The sequence below is a fragment of the Arvicanthis niloticus genome, chromosome 11 (genome assembly GCF_011762505.2).
Source record: "Arvicanthis niloticus isolate mArvNil1 chromosome 11, mArvNil1.pat.X, whole genome shotgun sequence".
NCBI lineage: Eukaryota > Metazoa > Chordata > Mammalia > Rodentia > Muridae > Arvicanthis > Arvicanthis niloticus.
Genome location: NC_047668.1, coordinates 46,108,291 through 46,125,471, shown reverse-complemented (window position 1 = coordinate 46,125,471; position 17,181 = coordinate 46,108,291). Strand labels below are relative to the sequence as shown.

Sequence of the window (17,181 nt, the reverse complement as noted above, 5' to 3'; positions counted from 1 at the left end):
CAGTTTGCTGTTTCCAGCTTCTCTCATCAGAAATTGTGCGATTCAGCTTGATCTGCATTGGAAGCATAATTTATCATTGTACACAGATGGTGGCTAAGGATGGGGAGGAGTGTGCTTTTCATTTTAGTTCAGCAAACATTTCCGGAGCCTTTCTTGTGTGCCAGGCACACAGTAAAAGCACTAGGGATGTGCAAATGAGTGACAGGAGTCCCGGCTCCTTGAGCACATACAGGCTAAGTAGGAAGATAGAGCTGCAGTCTGAACCTTGACACTAACTCTGCCTTCCTTCAGAATCTTCATTCTGACTTCCCCAACTGGAGTCACCTTGGGAAAATGACCTCGTCTCTTTCTAAACAAAGCTTTGCCAGCGTTGTTAATCTTTTCTGAAACATGACTCTCTGGTTCCATTGATTTTCTTCTGTTGTTTCCATTTTGTGTTTATTAACATCTGCTCTAATCTTTATTGTTCCCTTCCTTCTTCATGCTGAGATTTATTTTTCTCTTTCTTCCCCCTAGTTCCTTAAGATGGGAATTTAACATGAGATTCTTTTATCTTTAATTTTAAAAAGTATGTGCATGTATGAGTGCCTGCGTGTATGTATGTACACCATGTGTGTGACTAGTGTCCTCTGAAGCCCAAAGAGGGAAATCAGATCCCCCAGAACTGGAGTTACGAGTGCGTTCTGGGAACCAAGCTCAAGGCCTCGGCAAGAAGAGCAGATACTCTTAAGCCCTGAACCATCTCCCTAGTTCCCTTCTTTCCCCCTTTTAATACAATGATTCACAGCTATAAATTTCCCTCTAACCACCACTTTCGCCTCTTCCCCCAGCTGTCTTAGACATTTCCGCTTTCACCTTTCTCAGAGCAGTTTCTAATTCCTCCCAGGATTTCTTCTTTGACACAGTGCCTCCATCTCTTCCATGTGCTTGTTTCTATTCCAATGCTTTCTATTGACTTCCAAGTTCAGTCCAGTGTGTTTGGTGCCTGTATGGCTCTAATTCTTTTAAGCACACCGAGGCTTGTTTATGGACTACCATATCCTGGGGAATTCTCAGTGTGCACTAGAGGAATGTGTATTCTCTTGCTGGGGCCTCTAAAGATAGAGTCTTCTCAGCTTATATTCTGTTACTTATAATTAAGTCTTTCCAGTTCTTGTTGAAAACCAGGTATTGAAGTATCCAACTAGTATTCATGAATTTTTGCCTTGTTACTTTAAACCACGGTTTCCTTAAAGGTCAATAATTATTCCTGCTTACCAAAGGGGTAAAGAATTAGAAATATACTGGGTGGCGGTGCATGCCTTTAATTCCAGCACTTAGGAGGTAGTGGCAAACAGATCTGTGAGTTCAGGGCCAGCCTGGTCTACAGAACAAGTACCAGGTCAACTAAGGCTACACAGAGAAACCTTGTTTCAAAATAGATTAAGTAGGTAGGTTAGATGAATGGATGGATGAATGGATGGATGTCTGAATGGATGGGGGGGGGAGGGAGGAAGGCAGGGGTGGGGGGGAACCAAGACAGCCTGCCCAATGAGCTCTGCTGCAGTGGATCTGGATGACAGGCAGTGAAGCACAGTGGTGTAGAGAAAGATTTCCTCCCAGTGTAGCTGGCTGGTCCTGGGTTATATCAACACAGCTTCAGTCTGGAAAACACAAACTCTCCCCGAAGGAGATAGTCGAGGCTTGGCCCTGTATGAATCTACAGCCTAATTTCCAGGATACACATATCTCTCATCTTAACCCTGCTCCCCCCGCCCCCCCAAATGACAAGCTAACATATTCTAACTTGTCATCCTAACTCTGCTAGCCGGTTCCTCATTTAAGGGTCTTGTCATGTGCCCATTCCTCTCTCCTTCTTTTCTTTTCCCAGTTTAACAAATACTTACTAGCCAGACTCTGCCCTGGGTCTAGAGGATCCTGAAAGTAGGCCTGCTTTAAACACCCTTCTTTCTGCAGCAAGAGGCACTATGTCTAAGCAGGTAAGTAAAATGCAGGAAGCGTACACTACGGGAGCAGAAGGAACAAAAGGTTTGGAGCACACATAAAGACAGGTGACCTGCCTAGTAGGGAGGGGATCGAGGAGAGGCAGTAAGAGGGGTTCCCAACAAAGCACTAACAAAAAACTGACAAGCAGTGCAGCCCTCAACAGCAGCTTGGGTTTCATAACCTTCCCTGCCCCTGCCAGCCCTTCTAGATGGGAGGGGCCCAGGGGGAGGAAAAGGAGGAAACAAGAGGATGTTACACTAAGTGAGTCATCCAGCCTCAAATAACCGAGAGCTGCTAAAGCAGAAAGTTCTCAACTTGGAAGTGTGCCAACTTCAGGGCTGCAAAAATAGCCATGATGAATTCACATATTTCCAGTGCCGGTCCATCGTACCAGTGAAATCTCAGCCATAGCAAATTGGAACGTGGGGCCCATATGCTCAAAATCATGCTCTGCTCAGATTTTGGTCAAAGGTTTTCTTGAGAAAGCTAAAAAAGCTGTATTTTTCTACGGAAAGTGGTCTATTCTCTGTTGGGGTTAGTAGACTGTGGGATACTGTCTCCTGCTTGGAGTGAAACATCTCTTGGTGTTTTTTCTGTTGGAGGTCTCTGTCTCCCTCATCTCAGCACAAGAACACCGTCAGTTGGAAAACTCCTCATAATGTGAGAGTGCCTGCACACTGTGGAGGGAGAAGCAGCACTGGAGCCCAGAAGCCTTTCACTAGAGCAGTGGTTCTCAACCTTCCTAATGCTGCAACCTTTTAATACCATTCCACATGCTGTGGTGACTCCCAACTATAAAATTATTTCATTGATACTTCAGAACTGTAATGTTGATACTGCTATGAATCATAATATAAATATCTGATATACAACCCCTTTGGTGACCCACTGCACTGAGAAGCACCTCCATCCACCTGGAATAGGTGTGTGACAGTTTTAGAGCGTTTAGAGCTAATTTATAGTGCGTAGGGAAGACAAAGGGATGAGCTGAGATCTGCTGACAAACTCAACATCCAAGACCCTTGGGCCTCAGGCTCCTTTCCTACAAAAAGGACAGCACTGGCTCTTACGTGAGTCAGAATACAAAATATCTGGCTTCTGGGTGGCATTCCAGAGCAGACTTTTCACTCAACGGGGTGGGTAGGATGACTCAGGGCCCTGACACTGGGTAAAATCTTGACAGTCAAGAAAGTGGGAAGCTCTCCCAACAGGCTACAGCACAAGAAAAAAGGCAGTCATAGTGCCATTACTTTTCAGCCATGTCATCTTTAAGCTAATCACTACCCTCTTGGTGCTTGAGCCTCCTCATCTTTGGAAAGGAAATGTGAAGGTAACCTAGCTCCTGGGTTGTTAGGACTGAACCAGGATGAGTACTTAGAATGATGCCAAGCTCACAATATAGCCCAATAAATGCTACCTATTGTTCTTACATGGGGTTGGGGGAGCTAAGAAGACCAAGCAGTTGGTATGAACTGAGAGGATTTAAGGAGGAAAGTTAGGAAATAAATTATAGAGGACTTTGAGTTCCCATCTTAGTTTGGATTTAATTACTACAAGAGGCCTATCTCATTTCCTTGGATGGGTGTGACACAGACTGATAAACTATACAACACTGAGTGTATGTTTCACCAGGCACTCAATAGTAGAAACCAATTAATTCCTGTCACAGCTTTAAATGGCCCCAGCAGAGGACGCTCTTGAGTTGGTGACTCAGTTCTGCTTCTAGCACCTAAGAAGGTATTCACTGATAGCAGAAGCTATAATAGCTGGTGAGATGGCTCAGCACTTAAGAGCATTTGTTGCTCTTGCAAAGGACCTGGGTTTGGTTCCTGCACCCATTTGTTGGCTCAAGTCATTTGTAACCCCAGTTCCAGGGGATACAGTATCATTTTGAGAGTTCCACAGGTTCCAAGCACATAAAATATGCACACACATCAAGTAAAGTTTAAAAAAAAAAAAAAAAGGAAGGAAGAAAGGAAAATAGAAGTCACTTGCTGAGAAGGGAGATTCTGAAAGAGCACCAATGTTTTGAATGTTCAAATAAGTCCTCATGAGCTGCCATGTGAAATGACTAGGCTCACTGTCAGTGCTGTGCAAGCCCACACATCCTGCCCTTGTCCTCACCCATACCCACCCACAGGCAGGCAAGTCCACTAGGGCCATTCCACAAATTTCTAGCATGCTCTCAAGGGGCCGTGGCGTAATTCCTAGGATCAGCTGTATAGGAGGCGGGAAAGCCAGTGGGTGTCAGCAATTAGTTAAGGTGATACCCACTTCTCTTCATTCATTCTGAAAGCTGGTCTTTCAGAGACAGGCAGAATCAAAGGAAATGACTGAGAAAAAGCACTCCAAGTTCTGGAGATGTTAATGAGCACAGCAATTAGCATAAGCATGATCCTGACATGTATGGAAATTCTTTATACAGAGAAGTCTCCAATGGTGGGCCCAAGAGAAGACTGGGGGTGGTGGTCCACCACATTGTGACAGGGGGAACCACCCAGGCACTAACCATGTGGGGCCAATGCGTTGAGGGGGAAAAAAAAATCCCAATTCACACTTCTTGGCCTTCAAGATCTAGGTTAAAAAAAAAAAGACCACAGCCTCTGACAAATGTAATGGGGAAATAATTCCTTGGAATCTGTGAATTTGCTTAGATGGGAAAGAGGCAAGTCAGGTAATCCTTAAGTGACCCCAAGTGGTAAAAATACACCAGCACATGTTTTCCAACCTTTGTGGGTATTGACGGTGTGACACTAGCACCACCTAGTGTACTCAACTGGGAAACGAGCCACAAACTCACACTCCCTGACTCTGGTCTCCACCATTATCACATGGGTCTTATTCTACAGGGTTTTCTTGATGCTGGGTTGTGAGCCAACACCACTGGGAAAACGAGTAACAATTTATGGATGGACACACATTACAAGATATTACAAGATTTGTTATTACAGCCTACAGCACTAATACCAATATTTTAAGTAAACAGTATGTAATGATACGGATATGATCCAATTTCTCCAAATTGCCTGCCTTTTAAGTGCCAAACAAAACATCTCAAACTGTAGTCTGAGACTGTGAGCTGGTTCTCGCCCAAGCACATCTAAGAGTTCTTTAGCAAGTTCTCTTAAGTCTGACTGCAGCTAAGTGTGCCATTTCATGAACTTTAAATGCCTTCCACAGAGCTTTCTTGCTCGCCCCCTTTGCAATAACTCCCTCACAGTACAGGGTCCGAACCAGTTCCTACCACTCCAGTACCACTTGGTCTACACACGGAATTTTCCCTTTTACATCCAGTCATACTTTAAGTAGCTAACATTTGAGAGTATCCAGGGAGTCACAGTATGTGGGCAAGGAAAAGCCAAATTCATGATGGGTATCACTATTCCAACATTCAAGTAGTAGTCTCCTCTTCTAATCAGTTTTCTATCCCAGATTCTCTACAAAACCCTGAATGTACACACACATGCACATGTACACACATGCATGCATACAGATGGATCAGGCTCCACTTAAAGCAGCTTGCTAACATCACCTGGGACACCCAAGGCTTACTCCATACAGAGCAGTCAAAGCAGAGTTCCTGGAGCCAAGGTATAGACCTTACATCTCATTAAAGGAATCTGGTTGTCATGTCCTTTGAGTCATCTTAGGGTGAAAATTTGCCATGAGAACGAAAGCTCTGAGAGCTACTTTTGTGTTTCTCCAATGGTCCCTTGGCAATCCCAGCAGGCTAAAATGTAGATATTCTGGGTCCCTCCCTTGAACTAACAGAGTCTGGTATGAATGGACTAAAGATACGTCTGTAACTATTACTGGGTTCAGATGCAGACCTCCTAGATTCCAAAATCTTTCAGATTTCTCTCAATAAAGAAGTAGAATATTGGCCGGGCGGTGGTGGCGCATGCCTTTAATCCCAGCACTTGGGAGGCAGAGGCAGGTGGATTTCTGAGTTCGAGGATAGCCTGGTCTACAGAGTAAGTTCCAGGACAGTCCTGGGCTACACAGAGAAACCCTGTCTCGGAAAAACAAAAACAAAAACAAAACAATAACAACAAAAAAGAATATCAGAAATAAAGTAACTAAAGCTTTAAAGGATTTTAAATGAACCTAAAACAACAGAAATTGACAGCAAAATATTCCATCTTTTCCTCACCTAAAGAAACCAACCCAGCCAGGCAATGATGGCACAAGCCTTTAATCCCAGCACTTGGGAGGCAGAGGCAGGTGGATTTCTGAGTTCAAGGCAATTCTGGTCTACACAGTGAGTTCCAGGACAGCCAGGGCTACACAGAGAAACTCTGTCTTGAAAGAAAAAAAAGAAAAGAAAAGAAAAGCAAGCAAGCAAGCAAGCAAGCAAGCAAGCAAGCAACCCCCTATAGTGCACTAACTCCCCCCCCCCCCCCGAAGGAATCCCCTTTAGTCCCCTCTTCTCTTCCTTCCTTGAAAGGCATCCTCCACAATAGCAAAATCGTATCCCTCCCTTTCCTTCCTGTACCATTACATTTTTGTTCTGGGTTTCCTTGTGTATTTACCTACTTTTTTTTTTTTTTAAATTTCATGTATCTCATTCAAATGGCAGTGAAGCACATAACTTCTCTGTAAGTCAAAACAAGGTGAGGAATGTGACTAAACGGTTTTGCCCATTTCCAGATGGCCAGGAACCAATTCTTTTCTTTCTTTTCAAATCTGGGGCAGACTGAGTCATTGCCACATAGTTCTACCTTGAAAAGGAAAAGGAAAGAAAAATGAGAGAGAGAGAGAGAGAGAGAGAGAGAGAGAGAGAGAAAAGACTGACTCCAAGCTTAGATCTTAGTTTATCTTATAACCCATAATATGGCGGCAGGGGGTGGGTAGTGGGTGGTGGTGGTGGCCACAGAGAGGGAGCGGAGTAAGGAGTCAAGTGGGAAGCGCCTCCTGGCTGCATGTCACTAGCACTGATCTACACGGTATAAACATACAACAAGGTTTAGCTAAAACAAGTTCTACTTTAGCTCATAAAATATATTCCACAGGACTCTTCCTGGGTTGTTAACGTGAATGTCGATCAGCACAACCCTTTGAGAAAGTAATCTGGCATTGGCAGTCCTGTTAAATACCCAGTGTTCATAGTCTTCAATTCAGTGTTTAAGACACATTCTAAGAAGGTACACACTGCAGTACTGTACATAATACAAGGACAATGGAAATGATGTAAATAACAAGAAATATGTTAAGTGCCTCTCATCTACTGAACTTTTGCAGAACAGCAGATAGGCTGTTGAATAATGCAAATTGTTTTTACTTCATGAGGGAATCGAATCTTAGAGAAGCTGGTGAGCTTGCCCTCCGATATACAGAAAGCATGGGTTCACGCAGAGTCCATCAAGGCCCACTGTGAAGCTCACAGGCTTTTAAGTTCCCCTCAGTGCTCATCAGCACTGGCGGAGCGTTATGACATAAATCATCACTGTGCCTCGATGGATTGTTACAAGTTTATTAAGAGTTGAAATACACCCCAGTCCCCCAAGCACGAAACCACTCCAGTCGCTATGCAGGGGTGGCCCTCATAATCAAAGCCCAAAGATGGTGGCTAAGGCTACCCTATCGGGCACTGAAGTGGAGTGAACCATAACATTTGTTTAGAGAGAAGAATGACCCAGACCTGTGAGCAGTGTTTCAGTTCCTGTAGAATTTAAAAAACAAGGGACAATAAGGAAGCTGAGTCAGAAACACTACCATTTACAGGTTAATATTTAACACGCTCTAGCCTCTCCAGGGCCTCTAGTGTTCTAAGGCAGATGCCAAAGTTCTGTGACCAAGATCTGACCGTGCAGCAGCTCAGATAAGATCTGGATACTATACCAGACAATTCACAAAGAGGGGACAGCTATTTCCTAGGGTCAGCCAGGTCCCTTATAAGGTCTTTCTGCTATTTCCCAAGTATCACACTGGTATCTACTGGTATCAACAGGCTCACTAGTAGTGCGCCCATGGTCCAGGCCGAGTAAGGGGAAGGACAGAGGAGGTGCAGATGTGAGAGCCATTCTTTTCACTCACACCCTACTGATGGGATGCTGGCAAGGAGACCCTAGAAAGACTCAGGAGTTAGTTCCTATTTCTAATAGGCAAAAGGATGCAGCATTTCTCAGGCTCAGTCATCAATGGCAAGCAGGCTTACTGAACAACTCACAGGCTCACCAATGGCACAAACATGAGGAAAGCCTTAGTGGGGAGGCTGGAAGAGACATCATGTTGGGTCAGGTCTCCAAACAGCACACTCCACATGTACACCCCGAGTCTGTTTACATGAAGCTTTCTCCTGCAATAGCTCAAAATTAGAGAGCAACCTGAACCACTCCTCAGCTGTCTGTCACTCAGCTCAAGTCAGCATTGCTGAGCTGCCCAGGGAATATAACTATTGGTGATATTCAAAGGTGGCTCAGAGAGCAAACAATGAAACCAAATAATTTCAGTTCTGTTTACACTCCTATCACTCCTATCCTATCACTCCTGTTTACACTCTTATCACTGAGCCCAGCCAGTTCTTACTCCTACAAAGCAAGCCTGTAACAAGGTAGATTCTTTCTGGCTCTTAGTATTTAACAATACTAAGTTCAGTATTGAACTTCAGTGCTATATTTGCTACTATGCATGTAAACCTCCACTTCTACCTGCAAAAAGCAGTCTTCACACGGCCATGAGAGGTGACAGCAGTTCTAGGACATCTCTGAAGACACTGGTCTAGAGGCTAACGACTGGCATCATCAAGTCACTTTGTGCAGAGCTGTGGAAGCGAAGTATCAGCAGGGGCACTCCCATTAGTGATGTCTGTTTCTACACCAAGGTTCCCTTGAGACTTTCCTAAAAGGTTGAAAACCATCAACTGTTCTTGGGGAATCTCTAGGTAGAGAACACCTCGACCCCTGAAACTACTTCCTCACCTAGGAGTCCAAAGACATGAGAGAGCAATTCAATTATATGCCTTGAAATTCAATTATATGCCTTGAAATTCCTCCTGGAGGTATTTTAATCACAGGACAGAAATGAACTGATTTTAGAACACAGAGACACAGCAAAGTCATTTTGTCCTTTTGTGAATCAACTGCAAAGAAAGGTTCTTGAAAAAAAATTCAGAGACTCCTTCACTGTCACCAGCATTAGTCAGCAATCCCTACTGAATTTCCAAGTACCCTCCTAGTTTCCAAATTAGCCAAAAAGCCCTTCTACCTTGGGGTCCTTGGCTTTTCTTTCGTTTTACAGCTCTCCTCCAGCTTCATAATGTACCCAGACAGCCTGAAATATCTCAAAATCACTTCAACCTAGCATCATTCCTGTGAAAAATTTCACTTAAAGGATATTCGATCTGGGTTTCATATGGGTCCTGATTCACATTCATACATCCATAAACTGTATTTCACAAGCCCACAGTGTTCTTAAAAGAAAAAAAAAACAAATAAAACTTTAAAAGAAGACACAAGCCTTCATGAAAATATAGTTGTTAAGTTTATTTTCATTAGGCTGCCATTTTACGAAGAATTCCTACGATGTGTGTTTCCTGACATGCGAGTTAGCAGTAGTCGCTCGGTTACTATAAATACCACTGCTTGGAAGCAGCGCCACTGGCTTAGAGTTAAGACTATAGACTTTATGACTCCAATTCCACTCCGTCTACAGGAAATCAGAAGGTTCGGAACAGCTGGTTGGGAAGGTAGCCAAGGTGTAGGAAAGATGTCTGTGCTTCCTTTTCAAGGGCAGCCAACTCTTGAACAGTAGGTGCCAGGATATCCACATGGCCTTTATAGTTTCCACCTGCACGAGCATACAAACCAGGAGCAATGTAAGTGACATGCTGGAAGCACTTGTCAGGACGCTGTGCACCCAATTCTACCACCGCAGATACTGTTTCTAGCAGTAAAACCTTACGACCAGACAAGTTATCTCCACAACGTTTAGCTTTAAAGTTTTAAATTAAGAATCTCAATATAAATTAGTAATGAAGCTTCATTCATAGTTGCTTCAATGCCCACACTTGCCACTCCCTTAGTATATCCTGAATCAAAAGCATTCAGAAACATTCTGGGCAAAGAGAACACCAACTGCGGTTGCCACTTACATTAAAGACTCTGACTCTGTTCAAAATCACCTATAATACTCATTTCCTAATAATTCATTAAAAGTTCAAGTAATCTTGATACGAATAGTACAAGACAATCAGCTAACTTACTGCACCTCATTCACATACAGATCACACAATAAAATGCTGGAAGTCAAATAATAATAAAACACTGGAGAGCAATTAGTAGAGAATAATTAATATGCTAATAATATACTGTTAGCATAATGGGACAAAATTATGGTCTTCATAAACTGACATTCAAAGAGTCAAATTTAGCTATGTATGGTTTTGGATGCCTATAATCCCAGCACCCAGAAGGCTGAGGCAGGAGTGTTTTGTAACACTGGTGCAGTATGAGGGGTGGGGGAGGGAGGGAACGACACACTGAGACATATGAAAGCTTACCGCCAGCAGCTCTCTTTTGACCATATGTAACTTTCCCATCAAACTCATCCACTGGAACCTTTATATCTGGCTCAACCTGGGAAATGGTACAGTTCAGGTGTTCTTCTATCTCGGAAAGTAGCTATGAAAGAGTGAGAAAATTAAAATATTTTAGATAAAATTTCACTTTGATAAGAGTTTCACTGTAATAGCATTAAATAAAGGTAGGCAAGCTGAATGTTTAATAAAATGGAAGCTAGATCCCTGGAAGGAGCTTCCAAGTCACAACTTACAGACAGAATTAGCCAATTACCCTTCTCTCATCACTGATGAATAGACAAAAGTAGAAATATAACTTTTCTAGATTAATGTAGTCTGTTTATCAATTTCAATAAAGTCCCTAGGAATATTGGCAAAGTCTCACCTGCATTTCATTGTACCAGATAGTACAGCCGCCATCTTCCTTGAGTCTAGTGTTATAGCATCCCTTCCCACGGTTGCTGCATACATGATACCAAACCTACATTAAAAGGAGAAGAAACATGACCATGTACAGAGATGGAAATTAAATACTGTGCTCTACATTTTTTTTTTTTAACATTTTATTTCCGTAAAACACTAGAAAAAAAGGTTATGCATTTTATCCTACGGTTATTACTTGATGGCTCATTGAATAGATCTGGGCTATTCTAGAAATAATACAAAAGGATGTGAGTTAAAGAAATTCTAAAACCAAACACAGCCATAAACTGACACCATAACCTGATGTTCTAAGAGGCGCATGCAGCCAGGTGTGGTGGTGCATGCCTATAAACCCAGCACTCAGGCTAGGGCAAGGAGGATCGAGTTGAGGCCAGCCTAAACTACAAGAAGGTGGGTGTGGAAAGGGGATAAATTTTGGAGAATGTTCTATCCAAATTAATATTTTAAAAAAGCCTGTTTATATCCAAAGAAAAATAAAGCACATAGGGAAAGTATGCACATAAACTTGAGAAAAAAATGCATAGGAGACCTTATAAAAGTTTTTCTACAAATCATAATTTTATACACACACACACACACACACACACCTCTCACTAAGTGGCCTACGGCATTATCCTACAGTATTTAAATGGTTTTTGTTGAGAAAACTATATTAAAGCTATTAGGAATGTTGCTATTTTACTCCTTTCTTTGCAAACCACATGCTATTATTCGCCTATTCAATCAATACAGAAGGAAGAAATCCTATAAAATGTTCACTTCCATTTGTGACTGATTCCAACCCCAGTGGGGAAATCAAACTGCTTTTACTTCCCATATCAAAATGTAACTCACAATGACTCTAACAGAGATTGCGAAGATTACCTTTTCTTTCTCTGTTGCCACCAGGGAAATAGCCAGGCCCATCCTGAAAGATTTCAAAGCCTGTATTAGACCTTATTTCTGAAACATAAAAGCTCAAAGGAGGAAAAACTTGAGCAGTACCTTTCAGCCCGTCCCACTCTGCCAATCCGGTGCACATAATTCTGCTTTTCATCAGGCAGGGTGACATTTATAACTGCAAATGCAGACAATGGTTAACAGCTGTCATTTGTTTGTAAGGTTAATGTGTTAAGTAGAAAGTTTCTTCTTACCATAAGGAACACCATGGATATCAATTCCTCTAGCAGCTACATCTGTGCAAATCAAGAATCTTACGTCTCCTTTCTAAGAGAACCAAGACAAGGAGGTGTCTGTCAGTAAATGCATAAAACATAAAAACAACACTCCACTAAGAAAGTTAAATGGTACTTTTCAGAATACCGGTTTGGATATAATAATCTACTGGACCAAATCCTGAAGTTTTACTCTATGATCTGCTGAGACACGATATTAATGGTTGTACTGTTTTTCTTACACCAGTGTATTAAGCCAAAGCGAAACTCAGGCTTTATCTTAGTCTTTAGAAACAGCTTTGGAACACCAAAAATATAAAATAGAACAGAATACAGAAACATAAGTGTTGTCTTTATTCTTAACCTAAAATACATCTAGGATGGAGAGATGGCTCATTTCCCATGGGAGTGGTTAAGAGCACTGACTGTTCTTCCAGAGGATCTGGGTTCCATTCCCAACACCTATATAGCACTAACAATCTGTAATGTCAGTTCCAGAGGATTCAGCACCCTCTTTGACTTTTGTGGGCACTGAACACACATGGTGCAGGCAACACACCCATAAGCATTAAAAAAAAGAAAGCAAGAAGAGGGAGTGGAAATAAGCCCCCCCCTACCCCCCCAGCTTACAAAGGAAACACAAATTAGCCCTTAGGATGCCTTTGTGCAGAAGGAAGTTAAGATTTGGAGGTGAGAGCTGCACACCGACTCTGGGTCTAGTTTAGTCCCCAGGACAAACAGCAGTGAACTTGGTGAAATGAAGCCAGAGGACATCAGTGATACATAGCATGGAAACACACACTAATATATGCTCAATATGTTTCACTTTTTTCCAAATGATAGAAAAAACCCACCTGTTCTATACACTGCAGTAAACACTCTGGAATGTTGGTGGAAAGACACTTCTGATACTTAGTTCTAAATGGCTGAGGCCTACTACACACACCAAGGGCTTGAAAGGCCTTCAGAATACAAGCACCTGGAAGAGTGCACTCCAAACAACCCTAAAACCAGGTATATTTGCTTCCACTCTACCAAACTCTAATGACCGTCTTCATTTCATAACAAAATTAATTCTCTCCAAGTATTTGTGAACTTTTCAGAAAGGTTCATAGACAAGATTTACTTAATCCTATACCTCTAAAAAGTATCTACCTGAAAAAATTATGTATGTATGTAGGAATGTACATACAAATGTCGTCAAAGAATATTTAATTGAGCACACTGCTATTGGGAGCAGTGAACTACCTGACAAGTACATAAAAATTGTTATCTGACTGTCAAAGATGACTAATTCCTGCCACAATGTATGGATAAAGGTAAAATGCTTTAAGTCTCTAGGAAGAAAACTGTTTTAATGCTATTAAGTGGCATAAGGAACACTACAACCAGCCTCTTTACATAATAAGGAAATGCAGGTAACTAGGCACACTGTACCTTAAACCGTTCCAAGTTTTGCTTTCTCTCATGAGGCTTTCTGTCACCATGAAGACATACACATGAGAATTGGTGTCCTTTTTTATCAGGTCCTAGGGAAAAGCATATTTAACATCTGACCTTGAAATACATCATGCCAAAGACAATAAAAACACACGCCTATAAAAACTATACTCCAATTTGGCACAAATGAAGACAACAAACTTTCTGAACCAGGCAAAATGCCATTAAAATAAATTCCATGAAAGGCTGGGGAGACACAGGTGGTAGAGTATAAGCATGGAGATATGACCTCAAATTCTCAGCACCCACGTAAAAGCTGGGCAAAATGTTGGCATCGTTAACCCCAGCATTTGTTTCTATCAATGTTGGGGTTGATAGGTGGACCACAGACCTCACCGGCCAGCAAGCCTAGCTGAATCCATCAGTTCCAGCTTCTGTTTAAAGTGGGAAGCAATCAAAGAAGACAGTGCTAACTTCCACAGGCATGTGTACATATCCTCACAGACACACAGACCTCCCCGAACACACAGACTCCATAAAAACATCAGCAGTGATTTGTTTTTAAGAGAATTCTAAATTCTATCAAACTTCTGTATTAACTTTCCAAGGAGCTGGGATTAGAGGCATGCCCCACCACATCCAGCTTACTGTCCAACTTTATAAAAGAATGTATAGCCCTTCAACTGAGACGGCTTAACAACTTTCTATTCTCAACAACAAATTAGAGTACTTAGGTATGTTCCTCAGCCTTGACAAACTTGGCGTTTCATTTCTGATTACAAAGTAAGCATTTCCATACCTATTTAGAATATTTCCGTATTTGGTAAGAAACATAAAGTCATCTAAACATAAAAAACATCTAGGGTGAAACTACACCATTTCCATTTTAATGTCTATTCTAACTCTACAGACTTGTATAAACCTTGGGCCAAGTTAATTTTAGTGTGGAATGTTTTATTTGCAAAGTTTGGGTCATTATATTTTCACCACAGTAGTGCCCTTTTATTTCTACTAGTATTTTTGTTTAAGGTTTACTTCATCCCTTATTAGATCTTTAGATTAATATTTCAGCATATGTGGTTATTTGTGGTGATCTTAATATTAGAATTCAACGTGTCATCACTAACATAATAGAATTCGTATCTTGCAAACCAGCAAATAGTTTTTAAGGTCTTCCTTGGGTTTTTGGTATGTTGTTTTTAACAGCATATACCTAACACTCATCTAGATTAATCCTCTATGTGATCTTAGTAGCAGCCTTCAGTTCACTGACACTTGAATATATTCAGGTTTTTTACAATACTGATCTTATTCTGTGATTCCTAAGATGTATTTCTCCCTCTAGGACTAGAAATTGAAACAGGAGTCTTACTCATGACCAGGTAAATTCTACCACTGATCTATCTCCCCAGCATTTAGGTTTTGAGATCCTATCTCATTATGCGGCCCAGGCTGACCTAAACTTGGTATGTGACTTAGTGACCTTACCATCCTCCAACTTCTGACTCCCAAGTGCTGAGACTACAGATGTGTGCCTGGCTTCTTCCTTTATTATTTAGAGTTTTCCCCTTATTCCCTCTGTCCTATTTACCAGCTTAGAAAATATATATTCTACATTTTAGTCATTACACTTTAGATTTTATTATTAATCAGTAATCTAGATCTATGGCATTAGAATCCTGTGATTCAGGTTCATACTAACGACGACTGCAGCATTGTGGAAGAAGTTCTCATGTTTATCCCAGGGTTTATCCATAGTGCCATCATTGCTTTAAACTCTGTACACACATCCTAGCTTTTATCAACATGAGGGTAATAATCTATGAAATAAAGAAATAAGTGAGAGCAAATTTACCTCCTCCTTGCTGCATAAAGTACTGCTCCAAGTTATCACAGTCAATTTTAGTTCTACAGAAGATAATTGCTTGATCCATCTTGTGTTCCTTGATTGCTCGGACAGCATACTCCCCCTTCAGTATTTTAATAGCTTCAGACCACATCTCTTGATTACCATAGCAACAGAAAAAGCAATAGAATGTCAATCTGAAGCTGTTATGAGCACACATTATCAGTCAGACATACTCCCTGCTATACTATAGACAAGGCACAGTATGAGAGTGAAATACTTAATTGCTTCATTTATTTTGGTTCTGTCATATCTTATACACTATTTTGGGGTCTTGGTCTCTCTCATACATGCACACACACACACACACACATGCATACACAAGCATGCAACACACAGGCAGACATATGCATGCAGACATACAACTGTAGCCTTTTCAGAAACACAAATATGTAAGCACACCAACAAAACAGCCACTTACACCAAGACTTGGTACTTTCCTCTTAAGCATTAGTTATACTCTGCTCTGCATTAACTTCCCTTTATGCTTAAGACATAATTATTTGATGATTTTAACCTTCTTAAAGAAATTATTAAGTCTAACCAATCTAACACCACTCCACAGAATGAAAACCTGGTGAGCAGCTTTTCAGTCATGCTCCCCAAGTCTCTCTCTCCTGGGAAGGAGTGTTATTGTTGTCACTCCTCTGCTGATACATGCTTGTAATCCACCCTATTTCTAAAGGTTCTCTGGTTGTCTCCAACTGTAGTGTAAGCAAGAGTAAGCAAAAGCTTTAAAAAAATCACCGTAAAAGCTGGCATTTTATAAAGTGTGCTCCCTAACCATGGGTTAACAGTTTGTGCTTAACTAGCAGTTTCTCTACTTCAACAGGAAGAGTGAGTATGGATTGTGTCAATCTGTTGCTATACATAAAGCCGATTTCTAAGAACTCAAAACAAGATTTCAGTCAGTCCAGCTTTCAGACATATGTCAAAGTGCTCAGTGAATTCAACTACAAAGTAAAAGCACTCTGACCTCTTCTAGGGACCCACTCAAGACATCTGATGTCAGGCATGCAGTCAAATCAGTTTAAGATCCATTCACTTAGGTTTTAGCATCTTGTATCTTACTGTATCTTCATATGTTTTTGAAATGTTATGGACATGAAAGACATTGTCTGCTAGGTTATCTTCACTGCACTGAGACTAATGTTAGGCTTTTTCAGAACTGATCAATGAGTTTCTGCTTGAGAACAAAAAATGCTGCAGATGGTACTAAGGTTGAATAATATAAATGTGTTTAATGCCCTGAATCATACACTAAAAAAGTCAAAACAATCATAAAAATAATTAAGAAATCCACATTGTTTGTCTTTCACCATTTAACAAAGGCATCCCTCAACCCCCCAGCATCCCTCATCTTTATATTTCTGGAATTTCAGGGTCAATATAATTTTGTCTGTAGACAAATTTGCTGGTTTTCTATGATCTACAATCAATAATCCAGAAGACTTGTGATTTTGAGGCCACACAACTAACATCTAAGTTCAGTGGTTAACACTGCTCCTCTAAGCTAAGTGGCATTATCTTGCCCTATTTAGTGATTATTCTTATTACTTCTACTTTTCCCATTCTAACTTTGTAGGTCATATATCACATCTTTCATGAGAATACTCGGCACAGAAACAAACCAATCATTTCCAAGATGTATAACACAGTCTACCTATTCTTTCATCTTACCTGGACTGTTAGCACCAGGTCTTGTGTTATCCTTTGCATGTACATCATCAGTC

The 17,181-nt window shown here is 41.2% G+C and overlaps 1 protein-coding gene across 1 annotated transcript in view; it reads right to left on the bottom strand.

The window, feature by feature from the left end:
* Positions 1-9,445: 9,445 nt before the first annotated feature.
* The window catches only part of Ddx1 (DEAD-box helicase 1), a 34,577-nt gene continuing 26,841 nt past the window's right edge, over positions 9,446-17,181 (bottom strand). Inside the window, exons 18-26 of the mRNA XM_034514171.2 lie at positions 17,129-17,180; positions 15,398-15,544; positions 13,540-13,631; positions 12,082-12,154; positions 11,933-12,005; positions 11,813-11,855; positions 10,890-10,985; positions 10,487-10,607; positions 9,446-9,774 (exon numbers count right to left, since the gene is read on the bottom strand). Coding sequence (XP_034370062.1) covers positions 9,644-9,774; positions 10,487-10,607; positions 10,890-10,985; positions 11,813-11,855; positions 11,933-12,005; positions 12,082-12,154; positions 13,540-13,631; positions 15,398-15,544; positions 17,129-17,180 — 828 coding nt within the window. The 3' untranslated portion in view covers positions 9,446-9,643. The remainder of the gene's footprint in view (positions 9,775-10,486; positions 10,608-10,889; positions 10,986-11,812; positions 11,856-11,932; positions 12,006-12,081; positions 12,155-13,539; positions 13,632-15,397; positions 15,545-17,128; position 17,181) is intronic.